Source organism: Hemibagrus wyckioides, linkage group LG02, assembly GCF_019097595.1.
Source record: "Hemibagrus wyckioides isolate EC202008001 linkage group LG02, SWU_Hwy_1.0, whole genome shotgun sequence".
Taxonomy (NCBI): domain Eukaryota; kingdom Metazoa; phylum Chordata; class Actinopteri; order Siluriformes; family Bagridae; genus Hemibagrus; species Hemibagrus wyckioides.
Window position 1 is genome coordinate 12795799 of NC_080711.1, and position 16932 is coordinate 12812730.

At 40.1% G+C, this 16932-nt stretch overlaps 1 protein-coding gene across 1 annotated transcript in view; it reads left to right on the forward strand.

Moving 5' to 3' along the window:
* ntn1b (netrin 1b) overlaps positions 1-15748 on the forward strand; it is a 43127-nt gene extending 27379 nt beyond the window's left edge. Inside the window, exons 3-6 of the mRNA XM_058415859.1 lie at positions 3597-3746; positions 5377-5430; positions 8115-8189; positions 15048-15748. Coding sequence (XP_058271842.1) covers positions 3597-3746; positions 5377-5430; positions 8115-8189; positions 15048-15370 — 602 coding nt within the window. The 3' untranslated portion in view covers positions 15371-15748. The remainder of the gene's footprint in view (positions 1-3596; positions 3747-5376; positions 5431-8114; positions 8190-15047) is intronic.
* Positions 15749-16932: the final 1184 nt, after the last annotated feature.

A 16932-nucleotide genomic window follows, 5' to 3' on the forward strand; every position in this document is an offset into this window, starting at 1 on the left:
TGTCAACTTCTCTTTTTCTGTGTGTTACGGCATGTTTTCAGCTTCGCTGGAACATTTTTGACCACACTTCACTGCCTAGCCAACAGCTCCTTACACCCCACTTTCAGCCTTCATTAGTACTTCTGCTTTGGACTGAGGTCTGAAGTGCTCTGTGGTGGGCTGTGTGGGGGTGGAAGTGCTTTAATATAAGAGTAGGTAGGCTCGCTGGTGGGTGGCTCAAGTACACAAATCCAGCAATGACTAATATGAAGTGTCTACATCAAGTGTACATTGAAATTCCAAACACCTTGGCTCAAAGTTCCACCACCTCCAGTTATCACTGATACTCTGAAGTGTACTCTAATCACATCTGATCACTTGATTGGTTCAGCTGGAACAGGGGAAACAAATTGTTTATGACCACGGTCAAAAAGTGGTAGACTTTTATTCTGGAAACGAATGACTAAAAGACCTTAAATCTGGGTTGGTTTATCCAATATGTCCTGCTGTTTTTAAAATGCCTTCTTCTCCAGAGGAGATTCCAAAACAGACTAGCCACTAGTGTGGTTTAAGTAATGTTTCCATCCCATTGTTTCTCATCCCATTTAATTTGTAATTGTCCTATATTACTTAACACTGGTTCTGCTTCTACTCAGACAGCATTTTCACGTCAGAGTAAGTCTGAGAAACATAATTTATGTTCATGCTGGAAAGGGCAACAGTGGGGAAAAAACAATGCCTATTTCATGAAGTCATAGTTGTACAGTAACAGACTGGGTTTAATTTAGCATGGAAAGTGTGATTTTTTTGTTGTTTTTTTTGTTATTTAGTACAACCCTGCACAGAAGTAAGAGATAAAATAAGAGTGTCATTGTACAGTTTAACAAACACATCCCTCAGACTCTTCACTGTACCCAAACAATGTCAGAATATTGTCTTCTTTAATTCCCTGAGTGATGTCTGATCTTCACGGGTTCCTCCCAGTCCTCACTAATTGCTTGACAGATTTCCTGAGACTGGCTCGCCTCAAGCTGTTTTCAAATTACTTCTCAGCTCTATAAAAACCTACCGGCCTGATGAAGAGATCTGGGCCAGAACTTCAAACATGCAACTTTATGGTAAACGTTTGGCAGCACGAGCACGCAACGAAATTCTCACTTTTAATGTCCGATCCTCCTAACTAACGGCTTAAGCAGAGCGGCTTTGAAGTGCGCCGCGCCGGCCCATTAATGGTGAATGTTATTCAGGCTTTATTTGCAGCGGCTGTGCCTGCCAAGAGCCTTTACGTTGGAAACTCAATCAGAGTGGGCTGTGAGCAGTCTACATGGCAGATCACAAACCTACAGTGAAGCACAAAGGGTTTTAAAACACACATACTCACACACACACATGCACATATGCAAAGATCAGTCACAGTGACAACGTGCAACCCACACACAGTGTGTAGGCCTTACACATGCAAGTAGGAAAGACAAAAAATGCACACACCCTCTCTCACACACACACTTTCATTGATATAATCATTTACACAGCTTAATATGGGGATCAGTGAAAATGTCCCTACAAGCTGTCAAAGCTGTCAGATATATCTATTCTCATGGGGGTATTTGTTCTATACCCGCTCTCTCCCTCTCTCTCTCTCTCTCTCTCTCTCTCTCTCTTACACACACACCAACCCACCCACCATAATTTTGACAGACCCTTACCAGATGAACTTGCCTACACTCAACTGCTCACAGGTGCAGGCTATAACTGTTCACCCGGCTCTGCTGAAATGGAGATTTCTGTTTAGTGGGTTCTCCAAATAAAGTTCCAGACTGTACACCAGTTCAGAGGGCATGTCGCTCGGTGAGGTTACACAGCCTACACAGCAATATGTGCACTCATAAAGTGCAGTGCGGTTTCCACCGCAGTAATAACGATCATAGCTAGCATTTCTTAATGTGAACAAATTATTAGTTGTTGCACATCACAGCTGAATTCTCTAGTCTGATTGGACGAAAGGTGTGTGTTAATGTTGGATGACACAGATCAGATGTATTTTCGGCTTTAACAAGAACAAACAGTTTATATTAAAGAGCTGGTTCTTGTTTCTATAGTAAACAGCTCATACACAGGGACAACATGAGCTTGAACTACAGTAATCTACATTAACATCTGTTACGGCTGTCTTGGCTAAATAATTGATTTAAGGCAGAGTGTTTTGGCTTTAATTGCTTCTTTTCTGTAGTGCCGTCCAGGTTGCCATGGCGAGAAGAAGCGTAGCTTGTAAATGTTGTAAAATATGTAAACCATTGCAAAATATGTTTTATTTGAGATAAATGATGAGGTCAGGCCTGTTGAGCAAATTTTGTTTGCAGCATTTTATAATAAAAAGATCTTATGATCTTGAGCTAGTCTAGATTAACTGACGAAGTGTGTAATGTAAATGTTTACCAAATAATTGTGCACATAAAAACACTTCAGCTTTAGAGTACGCACTGTAAAATGATCTGTACCTAATGAGTGCTTGTGTTAGGATTTAGGTTAAGGACCTGGTTTTTTATACCCAGGGTGAAACATATCACATCCGGAAAAGCGCTCATAATACATGATATGTGTCATGGTATATAGATTAGCTCACACAGTAGTGTTGCATATTTAAAGGCAAGGTTTGATCATTTTTCTGTTAATAAATTAGCATTTTTATTTATTATTAAAATACTTATCAAAGAAAGTAAAATTGTAAATGTTTTAGACACATTTAAGAGCAAAATCAATTTATAACACACTAGCTGCCTCCAATCAGTTTGATATCATGATATTGGGGGGAATGCCACCTTCACTCCATGTGTGTGTGTGTGTGTGCGTGTGTGTGTGTGTGTGTGTGGAGTCTGCATGCTCTCCCTCTGCTCTGGGAGTTTCAGTACTCTCATTTCCTCCCCAGGCCATAGACATGAGTTGTCGGCTGATTGGCATCTCTAAATTGTAAAGATATAGTGTGTGAATGGGTGTGTGTGATTGTGCCATGTGATGTGATGTGTTCTTTGGTCCCCCACATTGTGCAATATTTTTGAAGAAACATATACTATAGAACTCACATGAACAGCTACATGATCTGATTTGTAAACACCGGTCATAGTCATAAATGATCAGTTAACAGTATATACACACATCAACAGTAATAGGATCTGTATGTTTATGACAAAATATGAAATAGCAAATGATTTTCTTATACATTCATATAAAAGGAATATTAATGAAAATTATTAGAAAAAGTTATGTACTGATCTTTAAGATGATGTTACTGCCAGAATTAGATTATTCAGGTTCAGTATTTTTACTTTAGATGTGCTAGCTCTAGGTATTGCTATATATTATATATTATATATATACATAGTACTTTATTTATAAGATTCAGCAGGTTAAAACACATCTGTGGTTTTTAATGTGGACCTATGCATTAATAATTAATTAATTTAATTATTTGAATCGATTCCACACTTGAAATGTTTTTGTTTTTTTTATTATTATTGTAATCAAATGTTTGAAATGAAATGTTTTCACTGAGATTGGTGCATTGTAAAAGAAATGTTGCTGTTTTTTTTATTTAGTAATTATTTCTTCTTCTCTTTCAGCATGTGACTGTCACCCAGTCGGTGCTGCAGGTAAAACCTGTAACCAGACCACAGGCCAGTGTCCGTGCAAGGATGGTGTGACTGGTATTACCTGCAACCGCTGTGCTAAAGGCTACCAGCAGAGTCGCTCACCCATCGCCCCCTGCATTAGTAAGTGAACCTATCTTTCTCTCTCCCACTGTCTCTCTCTCTCTCTCTCTCTCTCCTTTCTCTCTTTCTCTCACTTTCTTGCACTGTCTGTCTCTATTTCTCTCCCTCTCTTCTCTCTCCCTCTCACTATCTTTCTCTCTCTCTCTCTCTCTCTCTCTCTCATGCTGCTGGGAATCACCCAGTAACAAGCTTGCATAAAGAGGAGTAACAAATCATAGTGCTACTTTAGAGAGGTCTAATGCCTGATATTAAAAGATAAACTCATGTTAAATTATGAGAAAGCTTCTCAGGGGTAGCATTACATCTTACTGACTTGACAGACTGAAAGAATATATATTCTAATAAATATTCTAATAAATATTAAATGACAGCCATTAACTAAGAATTAAGTATCTGTTGTCTTTTTAATAGCACCTGAAATGCTCTGCACAGGTGTCAAAAGCATTAACATGTCTGTTGCCAGTTAATGGCTTTAACTTAAAATACATCGCAGTTCTATTTGTACAGCATCTGTTTGTCCAACAAGCTGTAACTGAGCACTCCCACGGGAATGTAGTGGACGAAACCCTAAAGAAAGTTTACCTAAACACTTACTATTCATGAATTCATGGCCTTTTCATTTCCGGCTGTGTGCCCCTTCTCCAGTTCTTTGGCGAGACATTGTGCTGTTTGACCTGCACTAAAGCAAACAGTCCATACAGGACTAGCTGACAGCAGTGGGCCTAGTGCGTTCTTAGCGATGGCTCGTCAAAGCCATGAATCTAATGGTCCGTTCTACAGCCATGATTGGTGATATGTTTATTGGCAGTATCAACAAGGCTGCAGATTCCGTCTCCGTGGTGATAAACAGCAGGACCACACAACAGACAGCAGCGGGGGGAGGAGATGGAGGGGTGATTGGCAGTCATCCCTCCTTAGCTGGCATGACCCGATAACGTAGTAGCAGGGACAGCACAATGCAAAGCTGTTAACGTTCATTTCTACTCTTCGTCTATATTCTAATGCAGGTTATTGTCAGAGTGGGTGAATTTAGGTCTGTAGACAAAGCTATCTGGAATATGGAACGGTTCTGATATGTTTGGCAAGGTTTCAATAAAACGAAATGAAACTCGTGGACCCTGTGGAATTAGGTTTTCCTTCATTTTACTAAGAGAGTAACAAATCTACTGTAAAACCTCAGGAGCAAGACCCTAGCACTAGAGCTGCAAAGATTTGGTTTCTTATATATTTTGTGAGATAATGTGTTTTAGTTTTAATAGGTTGATAAAAAATAATACTGATATCGAACGTTTTGCCAGCTGCGGCTTTACTGTGGCTAGAGTCCCTGGTGGTGTATTTCTTAAAAGCGAACAATGTAGAAATGTAAAGTGTGTGCTTTGAGAAGCAAAACCTATTAAAACCAAATTCATGCTATTTTATCAGCGATCAATAACATGGCTATTAAAAAAGGCCTTGAGACTCCCTGAGTCTTAATAAATCATTGCACAATATATTCTACTCTTCACTTGAGCAATTCTTTTGCAGTTCATTTGAAAAAAAGAAACCTCAAGCTAAAAGAAAAGTAATTTGGCATTGAGCAATTTTTTTATTGGTTATTTTCATTAGTCATGTTTTGTTTACATGTTTACAGAAATTCCAGTCGCGTCCCCCACTGCAACCTACACCAGTTCTGAAGAACCAACGGGTGAGTAAAAATAAACAAAAAATCATTTAAAATCTTTCACAAAGTCTCTGCAGTTGGAGAAAAACTGGGACGCTACATCTAAGATACTAACATGACGAATACTGGCAAAACCATGTGGAACATTTTAGCACAATCTCATTTGCATTTATTTAACTAGCTTGCTGGTCATTGTTTTGCCTTTTCTTCTTTTTCTTCTTTTTCCGCCTCTTCTTCTTGTACTTTCATCTTCGTCCTGACTTAAACTTAAAACCATAACCATAGCAGGACATGGAAAGCATGCCAAAAAGTGATTCTCAGGATTTTTCCCCCCTTGTACAAAGCTTCACAGCGGCAGCTGTACATGGTTTTCATTCCCATTTGTTTTCCACAACGGAAAATGCAACCTGCATACCGAACAAGGGGCCGATCCTTACCAAAGTACATTCCACACGGTGACTTTTCATGAAATCCATTCGTATTCATATATGACAAGTCATTCTCATTTGTCTACATAATTCTGACACTTAGTAAATGATAACTTGTGGCTTCTTTTGTCGTTCTTTTTAAGCAAATCTCTGTCTGCTGTTGGACAAAAGGCAGACAGATTCTTAATCTGATTACATGCTTCGTTTGCGTGGGTTTGTTTCTCAGTCACACTTTTCCCAGGACACAATGCTCTCGTGCTCCTTTTCACACCTTATTATCTCATCAGGCTGGTCACTGTCAGATCCACAGGAGCCTAGTTATGGTCATTATATCAACCAGACCAACTATAGATGATACAAAGACCTAGAATTTTCAGAGAAATTGCTACGTGACACTAAATATATACTGTGAAGTATATATTTGAGACAGGTTGAGACATTAATGCATCAGCGGATATTTAGAAAAGTGGGATTTGTCGTGCAGTAGGGAGACTAAGACCGTTCAGTCATTATGGCAGCAGAAACTTGTAGTGAATCAACCTCTGGTGTGGTCCCCTGGTGGAGCAGCAGACTGTAACATGGCCTCTGTCGAGAGCTTCCACAAAGCGGGCATTTGTCTCGCAGCAGGGGCCGGGTGTTAATGAGGCCTGTGGGTGTGATGGGCAGCGCTAGGCTTTGTGTTGCTTCGCTAATGGCAGCCTGGGTGTATCAAAGAGAGGCAGGACGGGGGCGGACGGGGCTCACGGGCTCACAAAGCCATCCCATTCCTCTGCACTACATTTACATGAAAATGAGGCGTGGTCGATGTGGTCTCATCAAATTCATTTACTTTTCGGATTTCCCTCCCATGTTTCCATGTTATTCCCCCTCACTGATTTCCTACCAAGCAATTTTCTAATATACCAAATGCTATACATATGTCATAAGACATTTTTTATCGTGTCTCACCGCTCCTCATCTGAGTCTCTCTATACGTTGTATTCTCTATTTCTTACTCCCATTCCAGCCCCCAACCCCCTCGTCCTCCCCCTTTAAAGTTCTTTTTGGTGTGGCGTTTTTTTCCCGCCCCACCATTGCCCAGGCAACCTCATTCACACGGAATAGAAAGGGCCGTGAAAAGGGAGGGCTAAACGGAGGCCTGGAGAAAATAATGAAGTTTGTCCATATTCAGGCGAAAGCTGAAAGGTCCCCTTTCTCCCATTTCCCTCTCTCCTTTTCCTCCTCCTCCTCCTCCACCCTTCACTGCACCCCCACCACCTCTGTCCTGCTCAGAAAACGAGAAACCTCCGGGTTATTACCGCTATGTGAGGTAGCCACACCGGGAGACTTTCTGGTTCCAATTTGTGTCAGTCAGTAGAGAGACGTCAGAGGAGTCATTTTCCTGCTCAGTCTGGCCTCGATGGAGCTCGGCGTCTGTCCAAAAGGTGCCTCGCTTTGCCTCAACGAGGCAGCGGTCATCACTAAGGCCTTGTGCTATGTTCCAGAGCTCAGGACACTTTCCGAAAGAAACGCTAACTTCAGGTGGTATTAATCATAGAGCCTGGAGTCTGATTAATGCAGCCCAAGATTCACTCTACCATGTCATCTCTAGACCAGGTTCTACAACTGAAAAGGAGTGTAGCCTAATTTAATTCTGCTGATTTGAATTAAATTACGGGCCTTGGAGGGAAGAGCTCTCTCAGCAGTGCTTCCCAATCCTCTCAATGGCCTTCCTTTGAGTTTAAATGACCTCTTTACCTCCAGCACTGACATCGTTAATATTGAGCCTGGGACAGAGCGGGGGGATGGAGAAGCTGGACTGAATAATAACAGTGAGAAAAGAACTGAATAGTCGAATTTAAGCCTCAGTCTGATCTAATGTGGCACTCATTGGTGTATGGGATGTATGGATTGCACAATACTGGACACCATCTGGGCATGGAAAAACAACACTGTGCAGCTGTGTTAAAAAAAGCAGGGCCAAGAAACAGAGCATAAAACAATATGAACAAAACGAAATTCAGGCAGCTGAGATGCACTTAAAGGTGCAACATTCTCAAGGCTCATATTAAATCCCTTGAGAAACTGGATTCAATGCCTGGCACTTGAGTTTGATACACATGATCTGGTCCCATCAAGTGTATTCCCGTCTCATGACCAATATTTCTGAATCCATCATGCCTCACCAGAAAGAAACTGGTTACAGAAGATGGAAGTCTTATAATCTAAACCTCAGATCTCATGTTGTCTTTTACACAAATGTCCACCTGATTTATTTTCTTCACCTCTTTCTTTCCACAGACTGTGACTCTCATTGCAAGGCATCCAAGGGAAAAATGAAGGTCACCATGAAGAAGTACTGCAAGAAAGACTTTGGTGAGTGACTGATATCATCTCTTTCTAAGTTATGGGCATTGCATTGTAGGGGCTTGTGAGAGTCTCTGAAACTGAGGTTTTTGTAAGCATTGTACTAAAGTATATTAGTGCTTACTTAGCAAACATTATCTTTTGCATTAGTCAACATTAACCAATCATGAACTTCTGAATTAATGAACCGAGTAATGTTTAAAAAAAATGCAAAGCAAGTTAATAAACTGTGTTTAAAGGGCTACAGCCCATGACTACAAATAAATCAACATAAATTAGCAACAGCTTGTTTGTGCTCAGCTCTGTTCGCTGTAAATATCAGAGCTTGTTATTCAGCATCACTTCTGAATTTTACCAGTTCATTTTCACAAACTCAAATTATCATTTTGGTCAGTGATATGGCCTGCACATTGTGTATTGACTTTCATTATTAAAAAATACAGTGTTGTACAGTGTAGTTATATAAAGCGTATTAATGATGATGTTTTGCTCAGGCTTAAAGGAAACTTTCCTAAGAATTCCTTACACAGTAAACTATTAAAATGACATTTACTGAATATTACTGAAATGTCACTGAGCAAAGCACATAGCGACAACAGGTGGGATAAAAATCAACCTGAAATCAATCATTCACGGTTGTATCTGATGTGAATAACACAAGTGAATTATATCCACTTCCTAACCTCTATCAGTTTCTCGTCTATATAACCGACGCTTTATTCATGGGATCTGGGTTGAAATTTGTAGCATCAAAGCTTATGGCGCAGCACGACTCACCTGATGCACGTACTCACACTGTCTCACTGGCTGCGGAGGACAAAGGGGACAGCTGGTTCCTGTTGGAATCCCAGACGTTGCAGGCAGTTCAAGAGCACAAACTCTCACATACTTATTGATAAAGGTTAAAGGATTTATAAGCATCATAAAAACACCATCACTCCTGTCAAGCCATATCTCATAAACCAACACAGACCCCAGTACTGGAAACTGATCTATGTTCCTTAAAGGTTTTTTAGTTTGATCTATGTAAATTTATGACCACCACATGGAGTATAGCTAATATAGAAAAGCTCTAATATATATACTGGCTTATCTTGTTTTATTGTGATTTTAACTACGATTAGTAAAAAATGTGTGGCTAAATATTAGCTGCAATACCCAACAGCCTGCCTAGATTTCTTTACTACTGATATACTGTAGATGCTCTGATTCTCTTTTTAAAGGACAACACATGCAGACAGACCATTCTGGATACCTAAGAATTACATAAAAATTGCTGTAGAATGCTAAGACATGAAAAGCCAGTACTAAAAAATGTAGCAAGAGAACAAATTAAATGTGCATAATAAATATATTCCTGAATGAAATAGTGGTTTAAATAATAGATTAACGCAGTTTTACACGGTTTTACTGATTTCAGCAGTTTTATCTGGCCAATATTTGAAGAAAAAAAAAGAACCCGTATAATGAGGGTTATTAGAGTATTTTTCAAAATATTATTCTGATGGTCGATGACTGATGACTGATGTAGAGTAATTTTATACCGGAAATTTTGTACAGAGATCAGGAAGAGATGATGATGATGATGATGATGATGATGATGATGATGATGAAAAAAGACTATACAGACATCTACTTCGAAAAAAAATAAAAAAACACCAATCAAATCACAGCAAAGCATATTTATATATTTCAAGAGATTTATTTAAAGTGCTTTACAGTGCTTTAGTTATTAAAATACATTATTATTATTATTATTATTATTAATATTATTATTATTATTACACACATGGTCAAAACTGTTGGTACCCTTCCACTGAAGAAAGAAAAACCCACAACGGTCACTGAAATAACCTGAAACTGACAAAAGTAATAATAAATTTAAAAAAATGACTGAAAACTGACTAATGAAAATAGGACAATGCTTTTGAATTGTGGTTCGACAGAAGCATTTAAAATAACACACTAATGAAATTGACCTGGACAAAAATGGTGGTACCCTTAACCTAATATTTGGTTGCACAACCTTTTGAGGCAATCACTGCAATCAAGCGATTGTTTAGTGACTGTAATTCTCAATGAGACTTCTGCACTTCCCAAAAGCCCACTCCTCAGGAGCAAACTGCTTTAGCTGTCTCAGCTCTGAAGGCTGCCTTCTCCAGACTGCATGTTTCAGCTCTTTCCACAGATATTAAATAGGATTTAGATCAATGTTTTGTTCTTAGCCATTCTTCGATGTGTTTTTAGCTCTGTGTTTTGGGGCATTTTCCTGTTGGAAGAAAAACATTGTCTGATTTTCATTAGTCAATTTTCAGTAATTTTTTTTCTTTCTTTAATTGAAGGATGCCAACAATTTTGTCAATGTGTGTATTATTATTATTATTATTATTATTGAGTGTTGGATGACAAAAACAACAATAATGATGATTACATAAATTAATATCATCACCTGAATATCCAAATACAATCCAGACATAAAACAAAAGCATAAAAGAAGCGCTGGATTAAAAACACCGAAAAAACACACAGCAGCCCCTCAGGCCATGCATCTCGTCTTTAGATCAGTAGCATCATATCAATATTAATGTCTCATTGCCTCTGATTAGTTTTAATCAGCCATTTAAAATCAGCCCACAGCTGTCTCTTTATTTGTACTGCTCTCCTGATTGTTCTACTGCCGTGTAAAATTAAATTTATTCATTTATTGCTTTTAGTTGAACAGAAAAAATACAGCGATGGAAGGAGAGCTGGAGGGAGCTGTTAATGTCCGTCCGTGGTTATATATGTCCGCTGTAATCATTCAAACCTGAAACTATGGATTCATTAGTTCTCTGCTGTTCATTCTTTTTGCATTTATTCTCTTTAAGGGACCTTTTTATGGTTGATAAAGTGGAGGAAATGCAGCATGAGCAAAAACGATGCAGCAGTGTGTGGGCTCAGCTCTCAATCTGGCTCTGGTTACAGGGTTCTTCAGTGGATGTGTGTTTGAGAGTCCTGACGAAGTTCCCTTTCTTTAAGCAATAAAATCTCACTCCCAAGTGAGATTCTGGCACGAATCAATGTATCAATCCATCATTTGATATAGTGTCCATGATACCATGCCAGTCCTCTAGAGGAACGCTTTGGCTGGCTGACATAAATTTCCTTACTGCATAATTTGAAACAGTTCAAAGCTAATCATTTAAATGACACGTTCTGTTCAAAGTTCTCTCTAGTATTAATGTAAAGTCAAATTATTATTATTATTTTTTTGGCTTTCCTTACCATTCTGATCTCCTTCACTCAGCAGTTAACAAGCATAAATAAAAGCAGTGGCTTCCCTTTTGTTTTTGACCAAAACAAAGCAGTAAGACAAAGTGAAAAACTTCCACAGACTTATTCGGGTTCCTCAGCATGCGCTCTGGGCAGCTGGGTGATTTTTCGAGACGCATCACATGCAGCAAATGGACCATGCTATTCCTATACAGGGCTGTCAGCCGCCCAGAAAGCTTCACAATTCATCAATCAAAGCCGGGGAGGAGAAACAGTCACGAGCGCTTTCAAACGCGTCCAAATAAGCATGGAAATATATCTTCTGTTTTCCTCATTCATAAGGCAATAAAATGCGAAGGAGAAAATGTGATCCGTATGAAACAACTTGACAGAGGAAAAAAACAAGTTGTCATATTCATTCTCTTAATGATTTTTTAATGTGTGCAAAGCTATTTTTCACGTAGACCTTTATGGGGGACTGAAAATAATTTCTGCCATCTCGCCTTGCGAACATCATTCTTTTTGTCTCCTGAAGAGCCGCTCTTTTCTAAACTTTTCATGGTTAAATCTGAGCCTAAGAGTTTTAGTCACGTCTCTTTGTGTGGTCGTGTGTTTGCAGACCCTAAAACATCCTTTGTCTCTGTTTGTGTTCGGTGGGTGTCCATGGCCCAGTTTAAACAGAGCCCAGTCCGCCTCAACGCTCCGTCGCCAGCTGACATCAGGTGCTAAATCTGCCCTCTACTGACAATAAGACGGAGGTAGAAAGAAATATCTGCTGCTCATCCTCTTTTGTCCTCTGTCTCTACGGAGACAGCAAGCATAAAGAGCTGCATTTTCAGCCGCCAACCCCTCGGTCCCGGACTGGGAGCGACGCACAATGAATCAAAGCGCCGTGTGTGTGTGACAGCGTGTTAGTGTACATGTGGGCCCCGAACCGTGCCACACACACTCGTGACAGGGCCAGCAGTCAGTATGGTGATAAGCGTCTGGGCGTAGGGTGGCCCAGCGGGGGTGTGAGCATGAGCTTCATGCTGCTAATCAAGCGCACTAATTAGATTAGCCTTGGGCTTGTGTGGGGCGAGTGGGTCACGGCCCAGCACACCGCCCAAACACACACAGGAGCTGGCAGCGCTCATCAACCTGCCTTTATTTCCACTGATCTGTTGGCACAGTGCCCCACTAGCATGCATTTCTAGCTCTCTGAATGCTTTGGTGATTCCTCCAACTGCACACTTACTTCTCACAGTGCTGCCTATGAGCTCATGCGTGGCTCATCAGTGGCTCCTGCAGAGCTGTAATGAAGCTCCTAGATCAGATTCTCACGGTGCTCTTGAACCAGGCGCTTGGACCCCGCAGGCCCAGCGAGCCGATGAGGTCGGGAACACTTTTGCTCAATTCTACTAGAATCTTCTCTGTGGCTGGGAAGATAAATAGTGGTTTCCCATCCAGAAGCGCCAAACCTCACCACACTCTTCTCTATTCTTTTTATCTCTCGCTCTGTCTTTGGCCGCAAGCGTGGGCTCGAGCCCAGAGAGCCAGCAGGAATGAATGGCGGGCCCGTGGGAGTGCACTCTCCTTACACCGACACTGCTCTTTTCTTCTCTCAAATTGGGTGCAATTTGCTCACAGCAGGCCCCCCGCTGCCAAGCCAGGACATTCCACTGTGTTAGAGGGGACGATTCATGCCCCTGTCACTAAAGAGTGCAACAGTGGGAGGAAAAAGAAAAGAAATTGAGCACTTCCCGTGTCAGTTTTACATAATGGCCCTGATGGCGTATTTCTCAAACATGATTCACCTTTAGTTAACAGGTGGGTCAGCATCACTCATTTTGCAAGCATGTATTGTTTGTTTTTTATTAACATTTCCCTTCTTGGAGGATTTGCGAGGTTCACACCACAAAGCATGGTCTCACTTCCAAACGAGGTCAATTTTCCCTAATTGTGAAATAAGGACTCTTAGCTAGGCCCCCTCTGGGCCCTCTGGGCCTTTCTGGAACATTCCCCCACGAAACCACTTCATCATGAGCACAGATTAGCTCATGAGCTCGGACTCTGTGTGTGCAGAATGATGTGACGCTGGCGTAGCTTTGCACCATTAGGTCGGATTTTTTTGACGCTGTAATATACAGTTGTATATTCTAAAGATTCAGTGATGTTTTTTGTTTTTTAACCTCTTGCCATCTTTACCTATTTTGATTCTAGTGGTTATAAATAACTTCCAGTCTTCTGGTGTTTTCTCTGTATATATTTTGAAGCGATATTTTCAATATTTTGCCCAAAACTAAGCAAAGAAGTGAAAAATGAAACAGGTAGTTTACACGGTCTCCTTCTATAAATCTTGATGGAGGAAAGCTGAGTGTTTCCAAGGCTCCATTCACTGTAGTGCAACATTACAGCAGGTCCCGCAGGAGAGGGGAGGAGGCGTTTGCATGCTCTCGGTGGGCACACATTGTCTTTTGGCTGTGAGTGCTATGGCAACTGTTGCTGCAATACGGAGCATGTGGCCCAGGACAACAAGGAAAGGTCAGGGGTCAGGGTGTGAGGAGAGAGGGAGGGGAGCGGTCCAGAAAGAGCAAGTTAGCCTGCTTTTTAAACTTGCGGGAATATATAGAACGCATAGAGAACGCAAGTTAAAACTCTTTCTGAATGTGTTGAATATCTAACATGATGTATGCTGTCGTATCCTGATAATAACATTTTTTTAAGGTGTATTAGAAAATGTTGGGTGGAATATATTTGCCAGATAATACTCAGTAAAAGTCTGTATAAAAGGACTTTCTGAATTTTGTAAAATGATGCATATATGCAAAACCCTGTCAGTGTATTCAATTCAGTTTATTTAAGTTTTATTTCTATAGTGATTTTAACAGTGGGCATTGTCACAAAGCAGCTAATATATGAGATATATAAATTCAGAAAGTCTACATTTTTTACATTTAAATTTCATCCATAATGAGCAAGCCAGAGTTATCGGTGGTGAGGAAAGACAGTATGAGAAGTTATGAAGAAGAAGGTGGAAGCAGATGCAAAAGAAAACCCATCCTCATCTGGGTGACACTAGATTATAAAATAATTAAAAATAATTCTCTTTGTGTATGTCTGTTATGTGAATGGATTTTTTTTCACTTCATTGTCCAGCTTCACGAAATCAGTTGCTATAAACATTAGTGTTCTGAATTTACAGCATATATTCCTGTAAAGCTGCTTTGGGATAATGTCCATTGTTAAAAACACAATAAAACTAAATTAAATTGAATAAACGTCACTACATAACGGATCTCAATGAAGAATGAGGCACATGATTAAGCATTAAGATTAAGCCATCTTTTTCTTTTTGTAAAATAGAATTCAGTGCTAAATCTCTAAATTGTCCATAGGGAGTGAGTGTGTGAGATATTCTGTCATGTGATGGGTTGGCACCCATGTGTTCGGAGTCTCTGGGATAGACTCCAGGTTCCCTGTGACCCTGTGTAGGCTTATACTTTTTCACAGCTCATACTTTGTGTTCACATGCACTGGTATTAAATACATCATACATGTATGACAATATGACTTGAACAAATATCAATAGTGATTGCAAAACCATTAAGATCTCTTGTGGATTCTTCTTTCCAGCTGTCCAAGTGCACGTGCTGAAGGGTGACAAGGCAGGCGAGTGGTGGAAGTTCACCATTAACATCATCTCGGTGTACAAGCAGGGCGAGCACCGCATCCGACGCGGCGACCAGCTGCTGTGGGTGCGTGCCAAGGACGTGGCCTGCAAATGCCCCAAGATCAAGCCAGGCAGGAAGTACCTGTTGCTGGGCTCAGACGATGAGGACTCGCGTGGCCAGAGCGGTGTCGTGGCCGACAAGGCCAGCCTGCTCGTCCCCTGGAAGGACCAGTGGGCCCGTCGTCTCCGCAAGTTCCAGCAGCGTGACAAGAGGGGCAAGTGCTAAAGCAGCTAGCTACAGCATTCCGCACAGGAAGGAGGGAGAAAAGGAAGGATTGGAGGAAGGACCGAGCGCTGCTAAGCAGACTGATATTGCTAGCCTCTGGTAGAAACAGTTGTGAAGGAATTCGGATGTCACAGTTGTCTTCAGCCGTTTTTTTTTCCAGTTTTCTTTCCAATTTTATTTTTTAAAATTGTGGATTTTGCAGAGTTTGCACCTAATTTTACATATACAGTATGTAAAGTCATTTTTCGAGTGATCAGTTTGGTGTCCCTCACTCTATTTTTTTCTTTTTATATAGCTTGACATTCCCCTGCCCCTTTTTACTGATATTAGCTACTGTCTCGCATTTCTGGATCGAGAATATCTTTTTTTTTTTTTTTTCACCAAGCTTGTGTTAGAGTGTACCGTTCTATTTGAGCGAACCACTTCCTGGCTTAGTTACGGCAACACTAAAGTGATCTTTGTGGGGTTGTTGATTTTATTTTATCATTTTTTTGTTGTTGTTGTTCTTGTTGTTGAATTTGCAAGTTCAAAGAGTGAACTAACAGAGTGAACTAACAAGCTCTATGAACCCGACTCTCAAGTAAAGCATTATGGACAATACCTCATTGTTTCAGATCAAGCGTGTTCATGGAAAAATATATGCCTCACTTAGTGGGAAAATGAACCACTGCTCATTTAAGTTGAATGTCATTTTGTTTGCAATGTACAGTATAACATACTTGGCCTTACTACCACACAATATGTATGTATAAAGACAGCGTCAGCTTTAACACATGATTCCTGATTACACTTGCTTCTAGTTTGTAATAGCTATCATTTAAAAATGTTCAAAAACTTGTTTTTGTTTTTAAATTCTAAATAATTCCAGTTGAAACAAAAAATCTCATCTCATGATGAATTCTGATGTAAGGGTGATTTTCTTACAGCTTACCAAAAGTTTCTCCTATGTAGCTCTTCATAACATCGTTCACGGTTAATATGCGATCCCATCGGCCACGCGCTAGAGTCTCGTCCATAACGTATAGCTGTGAGGTTAGAAAAAGCCTTAAGTATAATGCAGTGTTAAGAAAAATACATATTATTGACAAACTGAAGACCATTTTGAAGACTATTTTTTTCTCCTTGTGTCATAAAACATAGCCCTATAATTTGCTTGGTACTTTGTGGAAGGTTTTGTCGTGTTATTGTTATTTGTATAGTTGTATAGTATCTTTTATATAACACTAACTAGATTATATTCACAATTATTAACCAGAGTGTTTAGAACCATAAATGTAATATTTCAACCCAGGAGTAAAGAGTGTTTGTGTTTGTTTACATCGATTGATCAAATAGAGAAGTTGTACAGTGTCTGTCATGAGAAAGGCATATTCGAACACACACACACACACACACACACACTTGCATACACACAGTCCATGCTTAAGTTACTGTTAATCTTTGACCTCTGACAGTGGCTTAGAGCTGAATATTAATTGTCAGTTAGAACAGTCACAAATGGGCGCACGGGATCTATTCTACATTTAGAAACAGAAACATTTTGACTATTTCTTCGACTATTT